This window comes from Carassius gibelio, chromosome A7 (assembly GCF_023724105.1).
Source record: "Carassius gibelio isolate Cgi1373 ecotype wild population from Czech Republic chromosome A7, carGib1.2-hapl.c, whole genome shotgun sequence".
NCBI classification, from domain to species: Eukaryota; Metazoa; Chordata; class Actinopteri; order Cypriniformes; family Cyprinidae; genus Carassius; species Carassius gibelio.
In genome coordinates, this window is record NC_068377.1 from 28,534,146 (window position 1) to 28,550,492 (window position 16,347).

The 16,347-nt window shown below is 36.7% G+C and overlaps 2 protein-coding genes across 2 annotated transcripts; both read left to right on the plus strand.

Moving 5' to 3' along the window:
- Window positions 1–1,811: 1,811 nt before the first annotated feature.
- On the plus strand, window positions 1,812–5,222 carry LOC128017068 (plasminogen activator inhibitor 1). The gene is made up of 9 exons (XM_052602209.1): window positions 1,812–1,970; window positions 2,573–2,822; window positions 3,041–3,265; window positions 3,425–3,619; window positions 3,715–3,913; window positions 4,017–4,117; window positions 4,236–4,322; window positions 4,437–4,520; window positions 4,643–5,222. The coding sequence occupies exons 2-9, from the start codon at window positions 2,582–2,584 to the stop codon at window positions 4,687–4,689; spliced, it is 1,179 nt and encodes a 392-aa protein (XP_052458169.1). The 5' UTR covers window positions 1,812–1,970; window positions 2,573–2,581; the 3' UTR covers window positions 4,690–5,222.
- Window positions 5,223–6,067: 845 nt separating this feature from the next.
- LOC128017071 (AP-1 complex subunit sigma-1A) lies at window positions 6,068–12,984 on the plus strand. Its single transcript, XM_052602210.1, has 5 exons — window positions 6,068–6,239; window positions 8,500–8,678; window positions 9,660–9,768; window positions 11,410–11,547; window positions 11,765–12,984. The coding sequence occupies exons 1-5, from the start codon at window positions 6,237–6,239 to the stop codon at window positions 11,810–11,812; spliced, it is 477 nt and encodes a 158-aa protein (XP_052458170.1). The 5' UTR covers window positions 6,068–6,236; the 3' UTR covers window positions 11,813–12,984.
- The last annotated feature ends 3,363 nt before the right edge of the window (window positions 12,985–16,347 follow it).

Sequence of the window (16,347 nt, forward strand, 5' to 3'; positions counted from 1 at the left end):
TAGCAGAATTTTTATATTCAATTCAATTTTCAATTCAGGTTTATTTGTATAGCGCTTTTTACAATACAAATCGTTACAAAGCAACTTTACAGAAAATTATGTTTCTGCAATAATTAGTAACAGCTTATAAGTGGTGATGGTCAGTTTGTGCACGTGTGACAGGATATTTCAGAAACATTTATACAAGACGTAGTCAGCTAGACAATTAACATTATTAATATTATTAAGAATTAATAGTTATTATATGATGCAGTCACACATGTAGCAATATTTGTTTGTTCTGTTTGTTGATTCAGGATTACCATCATCTGAGGTCCTCTGAGAGTCAGCATCATCTCTTCTCAGGTGTTCTGGATCCAGACTGGAGCTTGTGTATATCCTAGTAAATCCCGTGGCAAAACATAGACACAAAGAGACTTATATAGGCCATTATGTTAGAGGGAATGAAGTCTAAATTCTTAAGACACCTATGTGTAAAGGTGATGATACACAAGGCTCCTTTTTGAGTAATGTTGCTGGTCAATGCCTTTAAAGGGGCAACCAGGTATAATACAGGGCCCACAATCAATCTAAAGTTTCCAGATAGAAATGTGTTACCCATTCTCAGTGGGAAAGTGCCCAAGCAACATTGTTCAAAAAAGTTGCCCCTTGTATCATCATCATAAGTGTGTATATATAACAAAAGTCAAGAGAGAGGAGATATTATAGTACATTTAACAATGTATTTAACTGTTTGTAACTTGCATGCAAGAATTGAAAACAAAGACATAAAGAACTTCTGTGAACTTAATTAAAGCATGACATAATGTTTGTATTCAGAGTATACAATCTTTATGACCTGTGAATTTTCATTTTGACACATTATTATTGTCTGGTTTTTTAAAGCTCTTCCAGTTGCTAAGATATTGTATTTCAGTAAAACAGTTGATAAGTGCTTTAACATTCCTCACAAGAAGTAACTGGCTTGTGTGTGTTTCCCCTGTTATATAGACCTGCTTCTCTGCAGACTTTCTTTAAACATTTAGTTTGTGTCATAGTCTCTGAGGACACTGGTCTTGATAGTAAAGCTAAAATCAGGGATCATTAGACAAGTTTTCCATGTCTCCTGTCCTTCCGTTCTGGTCCTTACAATTTCCTATATCCCTTATCGAGAATGTGGCCTTCCTCATGAGCATGTTTGAAGGAATGTGCTTATAGTAGACCAAATATGGTCATGTGATGTGTCATCTTTCCGAAAGGTGGGTCAGTGTTACTTCAGCCTAATGTTCTTAATGATTTCAGATGAAGAACCTATTTTTACAGTTATTGTGGTTGCTGAATAGAGTGATAAGGGTATGAATTATGTCAGCTTTTATATTTTGGTGTTAAAACATCCAGTCCTGACACTGCATAGATTTTAAAACATCCAGTCCTGTCAGTGGCCTTATTAAAATTGATTAGGTGTGCTTGCTAAAACTAGTTTTGTTCTTGAGTAATTGTTTTTTGTAAATAATTGCCGTTTCATTATTACATATTATGTAAATATGTACTGTTGTTGAAGTCGACAAATGATAATTAAATAATAACATTCATTAATAAACTGATTTAAAGGAAGATGCGAGAGTTTTCTTTAAACAAAGAAACTTCAAATACTTTATGCTGCCAAAATTGGCAATGAGTAGACTAAACGTTGCTATGACTTAGACTGTGAAAAAAGGAGAGACAGACCAGGAAAGAGACTGGGTGAAAAAGTGTTTATGTTTGTCTGTGTGAAAAAGGGTAGAGGCTGATGAAAAGGCAGACGATGATGACGTCATTACTTTCCGCTAGTGTGTGTGTGCGCGTCTGAAGGGGAGGTCTCAAGTACTTTAAATAGCGACAGATCTACTCACAACACACATTTAGGGCAGTTCAAGGCTTGCGCTGCACTGAAGATCACAGTAACCAGCTAAATCTACAAAGGATCTCTTCAAAATTAAAGCGTCTTCCAGGTAATTTTATATTCTTGTTTTGCATCATACCGCAAATGGACTCAAAACTTATATAACCAATGTGGAGCTTTTTAAAGTTGTAAACTTATGGTCGTATTTAGCTCAAGTGAATGATTGCTTGTTCTGTTAGATTTTTCCCATGAGTTTTGAACTGAATGGCATTGGCAGAACTGAATAAGATGTGAAATTGGATAATTTAATTGTTAATTGATATATATGACAAGTTGTTTACCCAGACATAATACACAGAATAAAGATATGAATCTTAAAACTGGGATACGTGTTTATAGACACATGTTCTTAAGTGCTGTATTATTCTTTGAGGCATGAGTCAAAACAGAAATGGCATGTTATTGTGTTTGAATGGTGGGTGTTGTGTCTTGCACATGAGGGAGAATTTTCACAAGGGAAAGTAAAGCAGCAGCTTGTTCTGTTTTTGGAGGAGGTGCAAACATTTATAGGTCTCAGTGGTTTTGCCAAGTGAAGACACCTGTATTGTGACAAAGAAAAAAAACCTAATGGAGCTTTTTCTTTTTCTTTTTCATAAAATCTGTACTATTTACAATTGACTGCTGACACTTCTTCTAACTTGTCTTCCTCAGTTATTCAGAATGCAGAGCCTGAGTGTACTGCTGATCTTTACCCTTTGTGGGTCAAGCTTGTGCAACCTTATGCAGGAGAAACAGACAGATTTTGGGCTGCAGGTGTTCTCCGAAGCCATCCAATCTGCTCCGGACAGAAATCTGGTTCTCTCTCCCTATGGCATCTCTTCAGTGCTAGGCATGGCTCAGTTGGGTGCTTATGGCAGCACTCTTCGAATGCTCACCTCCAAGATGGGCTACTCACTGCAAGGTAGATGAATGAGAGCAGTTGATGTAATTCTATTATGTTCTGGAATAGCTTAGAAAAATTACATAATTCAGAATGGATCATTTTAATAAAGCATATATATGTAGAGAATAGGCTTTTGTGTATCATTTATATCTTGCATTCTTATGTTTAACTCCTATCTTACATAATGCACTGTGTAAAGATTGCTGTTTTTCTGATTCCCTATTTCTCTTTGATAGCACGAGGAATGCCAAAGCTACAGAGGCTTCTTCAGAGAGATCTGGCCAGTGAAGACTGGGTAGAAGTGGCCAGCGGTGTCATGGTTGACAAGAAGATAATCCTAGAAAAGATTTTTATGCGCAGCCTGACCAAAGCCTTCCAGAGTGTCCCTCACCAAATAAACTTCAGCCAACCAGAGATGGCCCGGAAGTTGATTAACTCCTGGACATCCGACCACACTGGTGGTAAGTAATTTAAAGTACCTTCTAATTTGATTGCATTTCCTGTGATGTTCCTCATTTGTACATCAGTGTGAATAAAAATGCCTGCTAAATGGTTAAATGTAAGCTCACTCACCATACGCATTTACAAGACGATTAACTGATTTATGTTTCATTTATTAGGAATGATTAAGGACTTCCTCCCCTCTGGGGTGTTGAGTGAACTGACACGGTTGGTCCTGTTGAATGCCATCCACTTCCATGGGGTCTGGAAGACACCGTTTGACCCTAAACTTACCAGGGAACAGCTATTCCACAGAGTCAACGGCAGTGCCGTATCCGTTCCTATGATGACTATGACTTCAAAATTCAACTGTGGTGAGTGTCAATGATTTGTTTAAATGATATGTTTAAAACTGATAAGAAAATAAAGAAATTTGTAATGGTTATTTACAACATTTTTCTCCATCTAGGTGAGTTTGTGACTGAAGACGGTGTGGACTATGATGTCATTGAGGTGCCTTATGAGGGGGAGTCACTAAGTATGCTTCTGGTGATGCCATTTGAGAGGGATGTGCCTCTTTTGGCCTTGAAGACAGAGCTGAGAAGCAGCAAGATTGACCAATGGAGAAAACAGATGAGAAAGATTAACAAACAACTTGCTATTCCAAGGTGACGCATCTATTTCTGCAAACCTTTGTAGGATTTTTATATTGTGATGAACATATTAAAATACGAGGCCTAATGTATGTGTTATAACATGATGATATCTCAGGTTCTCCATGGATACAGAAATTGATCTGAAGTCCACACTGAGCAAGATGGGTCTTGGAGAAATCTTCAGCCAGAGCAAAGCTGATTTCTCTCGCATTACCAGTGAGTATGGGAAATAACCAGATTTGATTTTTGGCAATGATATGGGTTTTGTTTTAAAGAATAAATGGTAATGGATTCACTTTCTAAAGTTGTTTTCTCTCTCTTTTTGTCCAATTAGCTGAGGAACTTTTATGTGTATCCAAGGTCCTTCAGAGAGTAAAACTTGAGGTGAATGAAGAAGGAACTAAAGGCTCATCTGCCACAGGTATAGACTACAAATTGCAATACACTGCAACAGTTATTTAATTGCATTAACTGTCATTATAGTGAAAACAAAATGCATATTTACTTTTTTTTTTTTTTTTCTGTGATTCCACAGCGGCTGTTATCTACTCTCGGATGGCTGTTGAGGAGATCACTCTGGACAGACCCTTCTATTTCCTCATTCAGCACAAACCCACCGGTCAGTTGTGCTTTCATTTCTATTCCTTTAACTTGTTACATTTAATTTTGCTTGCTTTATCTGGATATGTGTCGGTGGAGTTGTTGGTTGTCTCCATTAATATCCCCTGTTTAAATTCACAGGTGCGTTGTTGTTTAGCGGGCAAGTAAACCAGCCTCAGGAAAACTAACACACCTTGGTTGTGCCTGAAGTAACCACGTGAACAGAAGGACCAAAGAAACTGCCAACAAGTCTGCACACAACATACTACTGAAGTCAGGAGATGCTTGGAGTTCTAGTTTAAATTGAAACTTTAAGCAACATATAATTGTTTATTCAGTATGTGTCCTGCTATGGGGGAGAAACGATATATATATATATATATATATATATATATATATATATATATATATATATATATATATATATATATGTACTATAAAAAGAAAGCATTACTGTTTGAAACATATGGCTGAAACAATCAGGGACATTTGATGAACAAATTTTATAGGCTCTGCAGACAGTGCTTCTACATGCACTAATAATTTCAAGAGTGAATTCATTTGTTTGCTTTGTTTCATCTGTTTAATTTGTTTATTTTTTTAAGTTGTATTTTACAGTAGCATATTTATATTAATTTATTGTCGAATGTTATATTTTCTTGAATACGGTTTATTAAAATGGCTTTATTTTATAATAAAAGGGACCATACGCACACATGAATTCGTTTTACGTTCTTTATTCAATTACTTTGGAGCTGGCGACATCTTGTGTTCAAAGTTTGGCAAAAAAAAAAAAAAAAGTCAAATAAATTGCAACACTTATTGGATAAATGGATTGTGCTATTGGACTAATAACCTTTCAGATAAATGCGCTAGCTGGCAGTATAAATGTCATTGTGATTTAATTTGCCATGATGATTGTTGCAATGAATGACCCAAAGTGAGCAGCACGAATCTGGAACTAAAATATTAATGTCTGTAACCCACCCTATCTCTGTTACCATGGAAACCTGAATCAGCCCCCTGTTTTGTCATGGCAACAACATCTGAACATCTTACCCAGATGTCAGAGGCAAAACTGTTAAGGTTTACAAATAGATAAGAAAAAACACAACTTAGCTTTGTAAACGTAAACACATAAAACATACGTTATTTTATTTTTGTTAGAAGTGGGAATTAATTTCTTGTAAAGGCAGTACAGCATGAGGAATTTCTGCCAGGTCTTGTGGGGACAGGGACGCGCAGAGCGCGTGCGCGCTGGTGATGATGACGCTACCCAACGCCTCTCCAGCGACGGGAAGTCCGGCTCGAATTTGCGAATCGGTTCTTTCAAACTGTTCGATTAAACAAACCGACTCAATTGTTCTTTCACGCTATGCCAGAACTCCGTCATGATCAAATGTGGTCCCTGGCGTGTCGACGTAGCAAAGACTATTAAGCACTCTAAAATGTTGTTGTACTGTGTATTACGAGTTTTCGAATAAGTTTCATTAATAAAGATGTTTACCCTAGTGTTCAATTCATTAACGAATCGGTTTAAATGATGCATTGAAAAGATCCGACTCAAAAGAGCGATTCGTTCACAAACTGGGTAACGCGACTCCAAGCTGCTTCAATGGGGCTGTGAGACTACGAGCAGTCAACTAGACATGTATTGATAATATCTTGCGGTATTTACCGAAAAGCGGTTTGCTCTTCACTGACAATAACTGACTGCTCTCAATAAGCCTTCAAAATGGTAAGTTATACTCTTACAGAGACATTAATCTGCACTTTTCAGGAAGAGCTAACAGCTAGCTAAGGCTAAGTTAGTACAGTCAGCTTCCTGGACACATCAAACCCTGTTTCATAATCACATCTCACCTGTCGGGCCCTATAGGTGGTCTGTTCAGTGTGGACAGTTTATTTATCAAATAAATTAATATCATCACGTTGTGATGTAACGTTAATGCAAAGCGTTTGTTCACCAGCCGGTCAGTTTGACAGCTGGATTTAATATGTGAAGTTGGCACACTATTAATGAATCACCTGAACGCTGTTCACTGCTTGCATTTTCATACGAAGCATTTCCTGAATGCTTCAGCTTTAAAGCTGTCTTTTGACTGTTGATTCGACCCGGAAACGGTTTTCTATCTAGTTGCTGCTTTGTATTTGAGTGAGATTCAGATGAACTGCGAGTCAGCCTTTAATCCCACACAGTACATTTCACTGTGGTTTATGGTGTCAAAACATTGTGTTCTCTCAAAAATATATAGAAGTATTTCACAACATATTTCCTTTGTTTAATCAGTTAAGCATGAAAGGAAGTGCTGCTCTGAGAGATAATATCCAGCACGTAGTACATCAGTGTTTAACTGAAGAAAGCACTAATGATCATAGCAGATGGAAGCAAACTATAACGTCTGTTCAACATTTCCCTGTTTGTCATGATAAGTAAACTGACAGACCTGAACTTGCTTTTGCTTAGATGAGATCTATAAACACATGTTACTTAAGTATCAGTCTAAAGAGAGCATTTATTTCTCAAAATAAGACCTTTCGTTTTCCCCCCCTCTTTCTGTGGTACTAGACAAACGGCAGAAAACATTCATCGCTGTAAGTAAAGATGAGTAGTGTAGCAGACAGTAGACGGTAGATTTTCATGTTCTTTCTCAACAGTAGAATTTCATAAATGTGTGAATTTAATGTCAGATAGTTGTGTGTTTAAACTACTAACAAGTGTTATAAGGCATTGCACCGATCAAGTAAAAACAGTGCACGGTTTTAACAAACTTGTCTGTATGTGTGGATGCTAAACTGTCACTTGATTTGACCTCTAAATATGCACTTGAATCCTTTTTTTATAGCGTCGAAGAAGAGACTCTCCTTCCCTTAGGAGGTTACTATTCTCATCTTTGGCCTCAATACATTTTTTGTCCCACATCTGAGCCTTTCATTGCCAAGCACAGTACATCAGTTTTAGACTATTCAAGGGTAGGCTGATAAATTCTGGCACAAAGTATAAATCCTTAATTTAGCAAGCTGGAAAGAATGTTCCACAATTAAACTAATGTGAGCTTTTGTGGGTTTTTACTAGCTCTTTAATCAAAAAATGTGATAGTTAGCCTTTCAAGTGAATTGAGCTGAATGCACCGTGTTGGAAATGTGGGCCATGTCAAATGGGAGCAGATACAGTGCTCTTCAGCTCTCCTCTTAAATATTTAACACTTCTGACATGTATAGGCCAGCTCACTTTCTAATTTTATAATGATGGATGATACTGAAGTTCTATTAGGAGCAAAAGAGGTAATTTCTTCTTGTGTTTTTTTTATTTATTTTCCCACTATGCATGCAGATGATGTTTTTTTTTATTTTTATTTTATTTTATTTTTTTACCAACATCAAAGTTTTTGGTTGTAATTTATTTGAATGTGTAGCTAAATTGAATATATATTTTTTATTTGTTAGTTTTAATTGCTTTTGGTTTTTACTTGCCTAGTTCTGTAGTGGTGTGTGAATTTCTAAAACTAGTAGTTTCTTACTTAATATGAGTTCATAAAACCTACATGTCTAATAATTTTAAAAAAATAGTAAAATTGTTGTTATATATTTTTGGTCTTCTTATTTGGTATTTAATTATGAAATTCAGTGTTATTATTGTTAATTGAAACCTTTTTGACGACTACCTGAAATTAAATAAGTTTAAGTTGAAATACTAAAATCACAAAATCTGAAATTAAAAAAAAATCTAGCTAAAAATAAATACTAAAATATAAAAATAAATAAATCATATAAAATAAAATAAATATAAACTACACAGGCACACAAAAAGCTTGTAAATATTAATAAATACTATAATAGTATATAAATTATACTAAAATAACACTACTCCAATTATTTATTTCCAGAGACTGGTTTGTTTTTTTATTTATTTAGCTCAACATTCTCTGCCATATGGAGTATTGTCTGGTAGGAAATAATTTTTTTTCTAAATGTGATCCTCTCCTGTGTCTCTGTAGATGCGCTTTATGCTTCTGTTCAGCCGGCAGGGGAAGCTGCGGCTCCAGAAATGGTACACGGCTACAGCTGAGCGTGACAAGAAAAAGATGGTCCGAGAGCTCATGCAGGTGGTTCTGGCCAGAAAACCCAAAATGTGCAGCTTCCTGGAATGGAGAGATCTAAAGATAGTCTACAAGAGGTAGAAAACCACACATGCTTTTGATGCCTTTGTGAGATAGAAATGTTGATTATAAATGTCTCTCTAGTTGTTGGTTTCTCACAAATACGTTCTCACATATATATTCCCGCTGACCTGTTTTTTTTTACTCTTAACTGTCTAGTAACGTGTACATCAAACTTGTGAAGGATGACTCATTTTTTGTGTTATTGAAGAGTAGAATTGTTTGAAACATCAAAATTCATTTCATCTTTGCCTTAATTCATTAGCAACCTCTCGTGCCCCTTTGCACTGCATAATAATATGCCCTTTTTGTATGTATCTAATGCTATTACTGCACTCAAGATAGACAATAAAAAGAGGTGAAGAGAGGTGGTCATCGATTCTAGTCACAAGGGGGCACTGAAAGAAAAGCCAGCTTGTTCTTCATTGTGAAGCTTGTTTTTGTTTTTCACCTGCAATCCATCTAATATGTACTTGATTCGGCATCTACTTTATGTCATAGAGGTTTGATTTAGAATTAGGTTTCACTATAACATTTCTGCAGTCATGCATACATGTTGGGTCATTCCTTATTACATTTTCAATGGTCACTTCCACGCACTAAGAAAGAGTGTAGAGTATTTCAGAGACACTTTCATGTCATTGTTGTCATCATCCACCATATCTACTCCCCAGACATCCAACCAGCACCTGCAGTGTAGTTTTTACACATGCTTTTTTCTTTCTAATTGATTTATTAGAAATACATAGGGTTCATTTGTTTTAATAGTCATTTGGCTCTTCTACAATTATAGAATTAATATTATTATATTTATTAATTTATTATACACACAAACATATATATATCAGAGTTGAATGTTCAGTTAGTTGCCTAGGCAAGATATCTAATTTCCATCTAATTTTTGGTTTGTTTACATGATTGCCTTCGTATGCACTTTTTAATTGGGTTACATCTAATGCGTCCATTTATTAGAGGTGTGTTTGTGTGTGTGTATGCAGGTATGCCAGTCTATATTTCTGCTGTGCGGTGGAGGAGCAGGACAATGAGCTGATTACTCTGGAGGTCATCCATCGCTTTGTGGAGCTGCTGGATAAGTACTTTGGCAGCGTGAGTCATTCCTCGCCACCGCTCCTCTTTCATCTGGCCTCTCTCTTTCTCTCCTCCTTTCTCACTAATTCATACCTCACATCACAGCAACACAAGACCTGTGAAATTCTCCTTACTTTCACATCTTTTTTTGCCTTTTTTGTCTGTCCTCTTCTCTACTTTTATCCTCCTATGTCTGTTTTTCTCAGTAAATGTCACATGAAGCCTTTTATCTCCTACCATGTTGATGTTATTTGCTGCTTTTTTTCTGGTTGCCTGTCATTTATCAACAATAACTGTGCGTTCACACCGCCGGCGTCTAGAGCGTCAAAAATCGCTCTTGCCGCTCTGCTCACGACGCTGCAGAAAGATTCGTGAGCGCTCAGACGCTCTGACGTAGATCGAATGCTTATTTTGAATTTAAAGCGGCCGCAAAGCAAACAGCTTGTTGATCTCGTGCAGACTAACCACAAGGAGGGTAAAGTTATAAGTTAACCTCATTAAATATTGTTGTGGACTAAATATTAAGATCCTTTACTTAAAATGAACAATCTCAGACACCTTGGTCCACGTATCACTTTTAATCTATTTTTTATGTCGTTTTATATGTTTTTATGTTTTTATGGTCGGAGCTGCGTTCTCTGGAATCCTCTCAAGCGGTGGACTTCTACGTTCCGATTGGTTGCTGCCCAACCGCGTCATAGATCATTACCATAAAGTTGCCCTGATTTCAACTCTCCTCGACGCTCTCAACGGCCAACTGTGCGTTCACACCGCCAGCGTCGAGAGCGTCAAAGTGGCCGGAAGTCATTCATTTTCAATGTGAGCCGGCGTCGAGGAGCGGCGCGGTGCGACTTGGCCGTTGAGAGCGTCGATTTTGGTTGTTCTTGCCGTTTATTAAGAAACATTGACTTTAGTAGTTCGCGCAACAAATTTTCTGAATCGTTTCATTATCGTTTCATTAACAAGTTTCATTATTGATGAGTCAAGTCAGTTACTGATTTGCAGAAAGTTAAAGTTAATGACAGTCCTAAATAATGTACTTTTTTCAGTTCAAATTGTAATACTTTTCATGTAAAAGTTCAAGGTTTAGAAATGAATTAATATTTCTTTTCATCAATGATGCATTAAATTGATCTAAATTAAGAGTAGTGACATCTGTAATGTTATAAATAGATGTTATTAAATAAATGCTGCTCTTGAAATTTCTATGTATTCATCAAAGAATCCTGAAAACAGTAGGTAATACTTTTTCCACAAGCAGATTTTTTACATTATTGATAATATCAATGTCACAATGTTTCTTCAGCACCAAATCAGTATAACAAAATGATTTCTGAAAAATCATGTGACACTGAATACTGTAATATTTCACAATATCACTGCCTTTGCTGTATTTTTTGATTAATTTTCATGCAGCATTGGTTAGCATGCGATTTTCTCTCAAAAATATGGGGAAAAAATGTTTGTTTGAACTGTAATGTTTCCTTGAGACAGAATTCTCATTGAATAATATAGGCATATAACTGCTGTCTTATTCATATTTCTTTGAACTGGAATTTTGACTTATTTATGTGATAGAATAAGAGCAGATTATTGTGCATGTAAACAAGATTGTGCTCACGTCTCCACTGTTTTTTGTGTGCGTTGTACCCAATGTAGGTTTGTGAGCTTGACATTATTTTTAACTTTGAGAAAGCTTACTTTATCCTGGACGAGTTTCTTATGGGGGGAGAAATTCAGGACACATCCAAGAAGAGCGTGCTGAAGGCCATCGAGCAAGCCGACCTTCTACAAGAGGTGTGTGCATGCATGTTATTTATGTATTTTTGAATGTTGTTTGCCTGGGCAAGTCCAGACATGTTACTTGAATTCTCATCTTGTGGCTCCTTATTCTTTTAAATTATCAAGAGTATTGCACATTGTAAGCTGCCAAGTTAAGTTATCACTGTGCATTGTGTAAAGTACACTGTGAGGACCCCTCAGTGGAAACACTTTTCTCCTTTTCTCCGGACAGGAGGATGAGTCACCCAGGAGCGTCCTAGAGGAGATGGGGCTGGCCTAGTACTAGTTTCCAATGCAGTCAAGACAGATGTTTAATTTAGGTACTACTGCGACATGTGGGTTTATGTGAATGGGTCCAAAGGGTGGGAGGAGAACTGGGGAACAAGAGAGGGTTGGTGGGGTTAATTTTGGTACTACTGAGATCAGCATGTGATTGTATTTCAATTCCAACCTTTTTTTTTTTGTCTTTTTAAATTTTTAAATGGCTGCCTAGCTGGGATCTCATCTTTCTTAAGAGACACTGTAGAAAGAGAGTTGCAGATAGACACTCAAATCTATCAATCAGAAACATATTTAGAAAAATGAGCTGAGCCTTGCTATTTTAACAGGTCATGCAATCTCAGCTATTAATTTTTTTCTTCAAAGAATGATTTATTGTTACATTGATCAAGTGACCTGCTTTGGAAAAGCTATCTGTAGGAGATAAAACCCCCAAATTGAATCTTCCTAAATGCCATTACTATACATCTGCTGTAGCTGCTCAGGAAACAATGACATTGACCATCCAGCCATGTTTATTTGTGTAAGATGCAAATATTTGTACTTGTAACACTTTAAATGACGTGCTATTGCAGCATATGGATCATAAGTAAATCTTCTAATGTTTTTTTTCTTCTTCTAATGGATCGATTTTGAAGATATATTCACCAAATGGGAGGAATATTAAATAGACCTTTTTAAATGGTTACGATACTGAATGGACTATATTGTGCGGTCTATTCATTTTGTTCTGTCCCTTGAGCCTCAGTAGTAAAGCGTCTGAATGTGTGTTACTTCGAGGACAGGACACTGAATCTCAACCACAAATGGCGTGAAAGCTCTTTCCTGTTTGTCTTGATCTACATCCTGCTTTCCAAAGACGTGTTTCTGACCGCAAGCGTGGCGTTTGAGTTATAATAAGTAAGGGAGTATTTGTAGCTTGTTTCAGATAACAGAAGAGGGCTTTGATATTAAGTGTGATGTATTTACATAGCTTTTTAAACGTGGTGTGAAACAAGGGAACATTTTGAGATTAACTGTGTTTCTTTTCTTCTTCTTTTCTTTTTTTTTTTAAGCAATTGAATAATTCAGCATGAGGGCATGTTTTTACCTGTGTAAAATCTGTCAGGTTACCAAAACAGAATTATGTGTGAATGTAATTTTATAAATAATAAAACACAATTTCAGCCTAAACTTTCAAGTACATTGACATTTGTTCCTCATCTCTTTTTTATATATAACCTTATACCCAATGAAAGCAGTTACTGTTTCTAGGGGAAACTTGTGGAGCATTTCGTCCAACCTTTTTCGTTTGTTTAATTTTTTTTATTTTTTTTTACATCCATCATGCTGTGACCTCGGTTGGTATAATGTTTGCACTGACTGGAAAAAAGGAGGCTTTGTCAGGAATTTATTATTATTTGTGTGTGTGTAGAGCAAAGATGCTAGAGCAAAGTGCTGAAGAGAGAAAATGAAGAGCGAGTGATATTGAGTATGTAAGTGGATGAGTCACCAGTCAGTCATTTGTGACAGTGGTGCAGTGAAGCTGACTGCACCATCAATGTGGCAAATAAAAGAAAATGAAGGAGCAATGGAAAATTAGAAAAAAGATTTTACAGGTGAAGATATGCTTTCAAGAGTAAAAAATTATGTTGATGGAGTCCATCACACAACAGCATGTGTTCAAGACGAAAAAAAAAAAAAAAAATTCAGTTTTGTGTGAGCTAATAATTTGCATAAAGGTGGTTCTTTTTCGACTGCACTTTTCTCAACGTGACTTATTTTTGTCTGTTTGTGTTTCCTTCCCCTTGTTTGGGGATTTATGAAAACAGAAATCTGATGTGATTTTCACCAGTGTGAAGGTGTCGAATGATTTGAGCCTCAGCGTGATTGCAGTCCTCCCTCCTTTGTCTAAAAGCTCAGCTGTTGGTCAGAGTGTCTCCCTTTATCTCCTCTGTCGATATGGACAGTAGACCGTTTCTAGGGACACTGTCATGTGCCTTTCGGCTTTTCACCTTCCTGTCAAATTGCATGTCTGCTTACAAGTTTGGAAGTCCACTAATGTATTGTTTCCCCCAATATGAGTGCAGCATTCATGTAATGGATCAAATTCTGCATAAAATAATTTGTTAATATTATTTTCCTGTATATTTGCAGTTTTAAATCTTTTTACCCCTGTAAAAAACAAAACATTTAGTTAAAATCATACAGGTAATTAAAAGTGGGCCTAAAACAATGTATATTCAATGTATGGCTATGCATATATATTTTGTTCCCTTATAAAAGTGAAAACATTGTACCTTTTAAGGGTACTGGTTCAATAGCTATAGTTGTCCTTCAGGGAATAGTACACACACAAATTTAAATTAGCTGAAAATGTACTCATCCTCAGGTCATCCAAGTTGTAGAAGAGTTTGTTTCTTCATCTGAATATTTAGAGAAATTTAGCCTTACATCACATGCTCACCAATGAATCCTCTGCAGTGAATGGTTGCTGTCAGAATAAGAGTCAAACAGCTGATAAAAACATCACAATAATCCACATCAAATTAAGTCTGTGTTTGTGATGAACAAATTAATCATTAAGATGTTTTAACTTCATCCAGCTAAAATATGAGTCCTGTATCTATAGATTTTGTTTTATTATGTATTATAGATTTTATTTCCATTGGTAAAAGTAATCTTGTTTGAATCAGGAGAGAAATATGCAGAGATAAAGCACCATTTACAAGCGGCAAATATTCCAAAACTGGTCCAAAACAAACATGCCAGTGGATGTGAGAAGACAGAAAAAGATGGAGAATGTGTTATTATGGATTATATTGTCCAGAAGAAATGTTTTTAAAGTGAAAAACTTTTTTTTCTATCAATCTAGCATATCCCTGTATATTCATTTTAAAGGTACATTTTTATACCTTATCTACCCCTAAAGCATACCCTAGGTAAAAATATGCACCTTTTATAGACAGATAAGATGTTCCTTCGCTAGTGACAGTTCATGCTCTTTTTTTGTTTTTTTTTTTTGTTTTTGTTTTTTTTTATTGCGTGTTCACAATAGTCCAGAATCTGTTACCTTTTGTTGCATCAATGCCATTATATTTACCTTTAGAGATCCACAAGATAATGGCAATTATGCAAACTCCAAGCCAACAAAACATACAGCCTCATCCTCAAAGTGGCCTTTGCAGCCGATACATTTCTGCAGTGTGTAATTTGATGAGTGAGTCATTATAATTGCAAAGTTTATCAAACTTGTCTTTGAGATAACCTGAAACAGTGTTTAGCTTCTGTGGAGCAAATTTTATGACAGTAAGTATAATATGCTGATCTCGCACTGATGGTTTGATGGATGACTGCCCTCATTTCTCCCCTGGATGAGTTTTTTTTCTGTTGATCTGGAGCCAGTGGAAAATTTCTGCCAAGTGCCCCCCCCCCCCCCCCCCATCTCTCCCTCTCTCTCTATCTCTCCCTCTCTCTCTCCCTCTCTCTCTGTGTCTCACTCCCCCACCTCCTTCCACCCATCATAATTGCCTGGCCTCTCTACCTACCTCATGATGAATTTTTAATGTCTTGTTGTTACTCCTTTCCCATTATCCTTATGGACAGCAACTCTTCATCCACTATAAAGAGTGAGTCTCAATCTTTCTTTAGCTTTATAAAGGCCACTCCTATGAAGTTTAGGTTAACCTGTGAGACCTTTCTGGAAACGGAGCCCCATAGAACTTATCTCTGTCCCTGTGAGGAGTCCATTCAGTAATACATTGTTTTGTAATTTGGCCTTATTATTTTGGACTTGCCCTTTAAATCGTGTAAGGTTAGGATATTTTCTTCCATCCGTTTTTTTTTTGTTTGGATGATTGCCAATGTAAGCTGATCTTGGGACAATGTTTACAGGCAAACCCACGCTACAGCTTCCCACCTCCATAATGATATGTGAAGGCTGCTCCAGAGTCCAGGCCAATATGCTGATGGACTTGGCAGAGATTGTTTTTAGCAGAGGCGGGACATATGGGCTTACCGTGGGTTTTCCCATTATGCTGATCTCTTTTTTTTTTCTATATCGGGGGTGTTGGGTTTTGAGTTATAGAGAATGTTGGACGGATTCGATATTTGATCAAGAGAACAAAATGCATTTTCATTGCACTGTTTTCTGGGCAAGCCTTCAGGGCAAACAAATCATGTTTGTGATTTTGCTTGTGTGCTGGTGCGCAGGTGTCACAGGAAGGGAGTGTTTTTCTTTTTGATCAGTGCACATGCTTTCTTTTCTGGCATTTGTCAGTGTGCAAAATTGCCTAATTGTGCACAATTGTATTTAACACGCATTGTTAAATGTTTCTCTTTTATTTAATTGAATTGGGTGGTAATATAGAATCTGTTTTTTGACAATTACATCAAAGACTGAATTTGACAATTACTCTTCCCAGTGGCTGAGCCTGAGTAAGTGAATATGACAAAGGTTTGTCAGTGTGTGTTGGAGGCTGAGGGTTCTGCAGTAGAGCGAGTATGACTCACCTCTCAACCATGTGACTCATGAATCATTGCTCCTCCGTGGGCTGC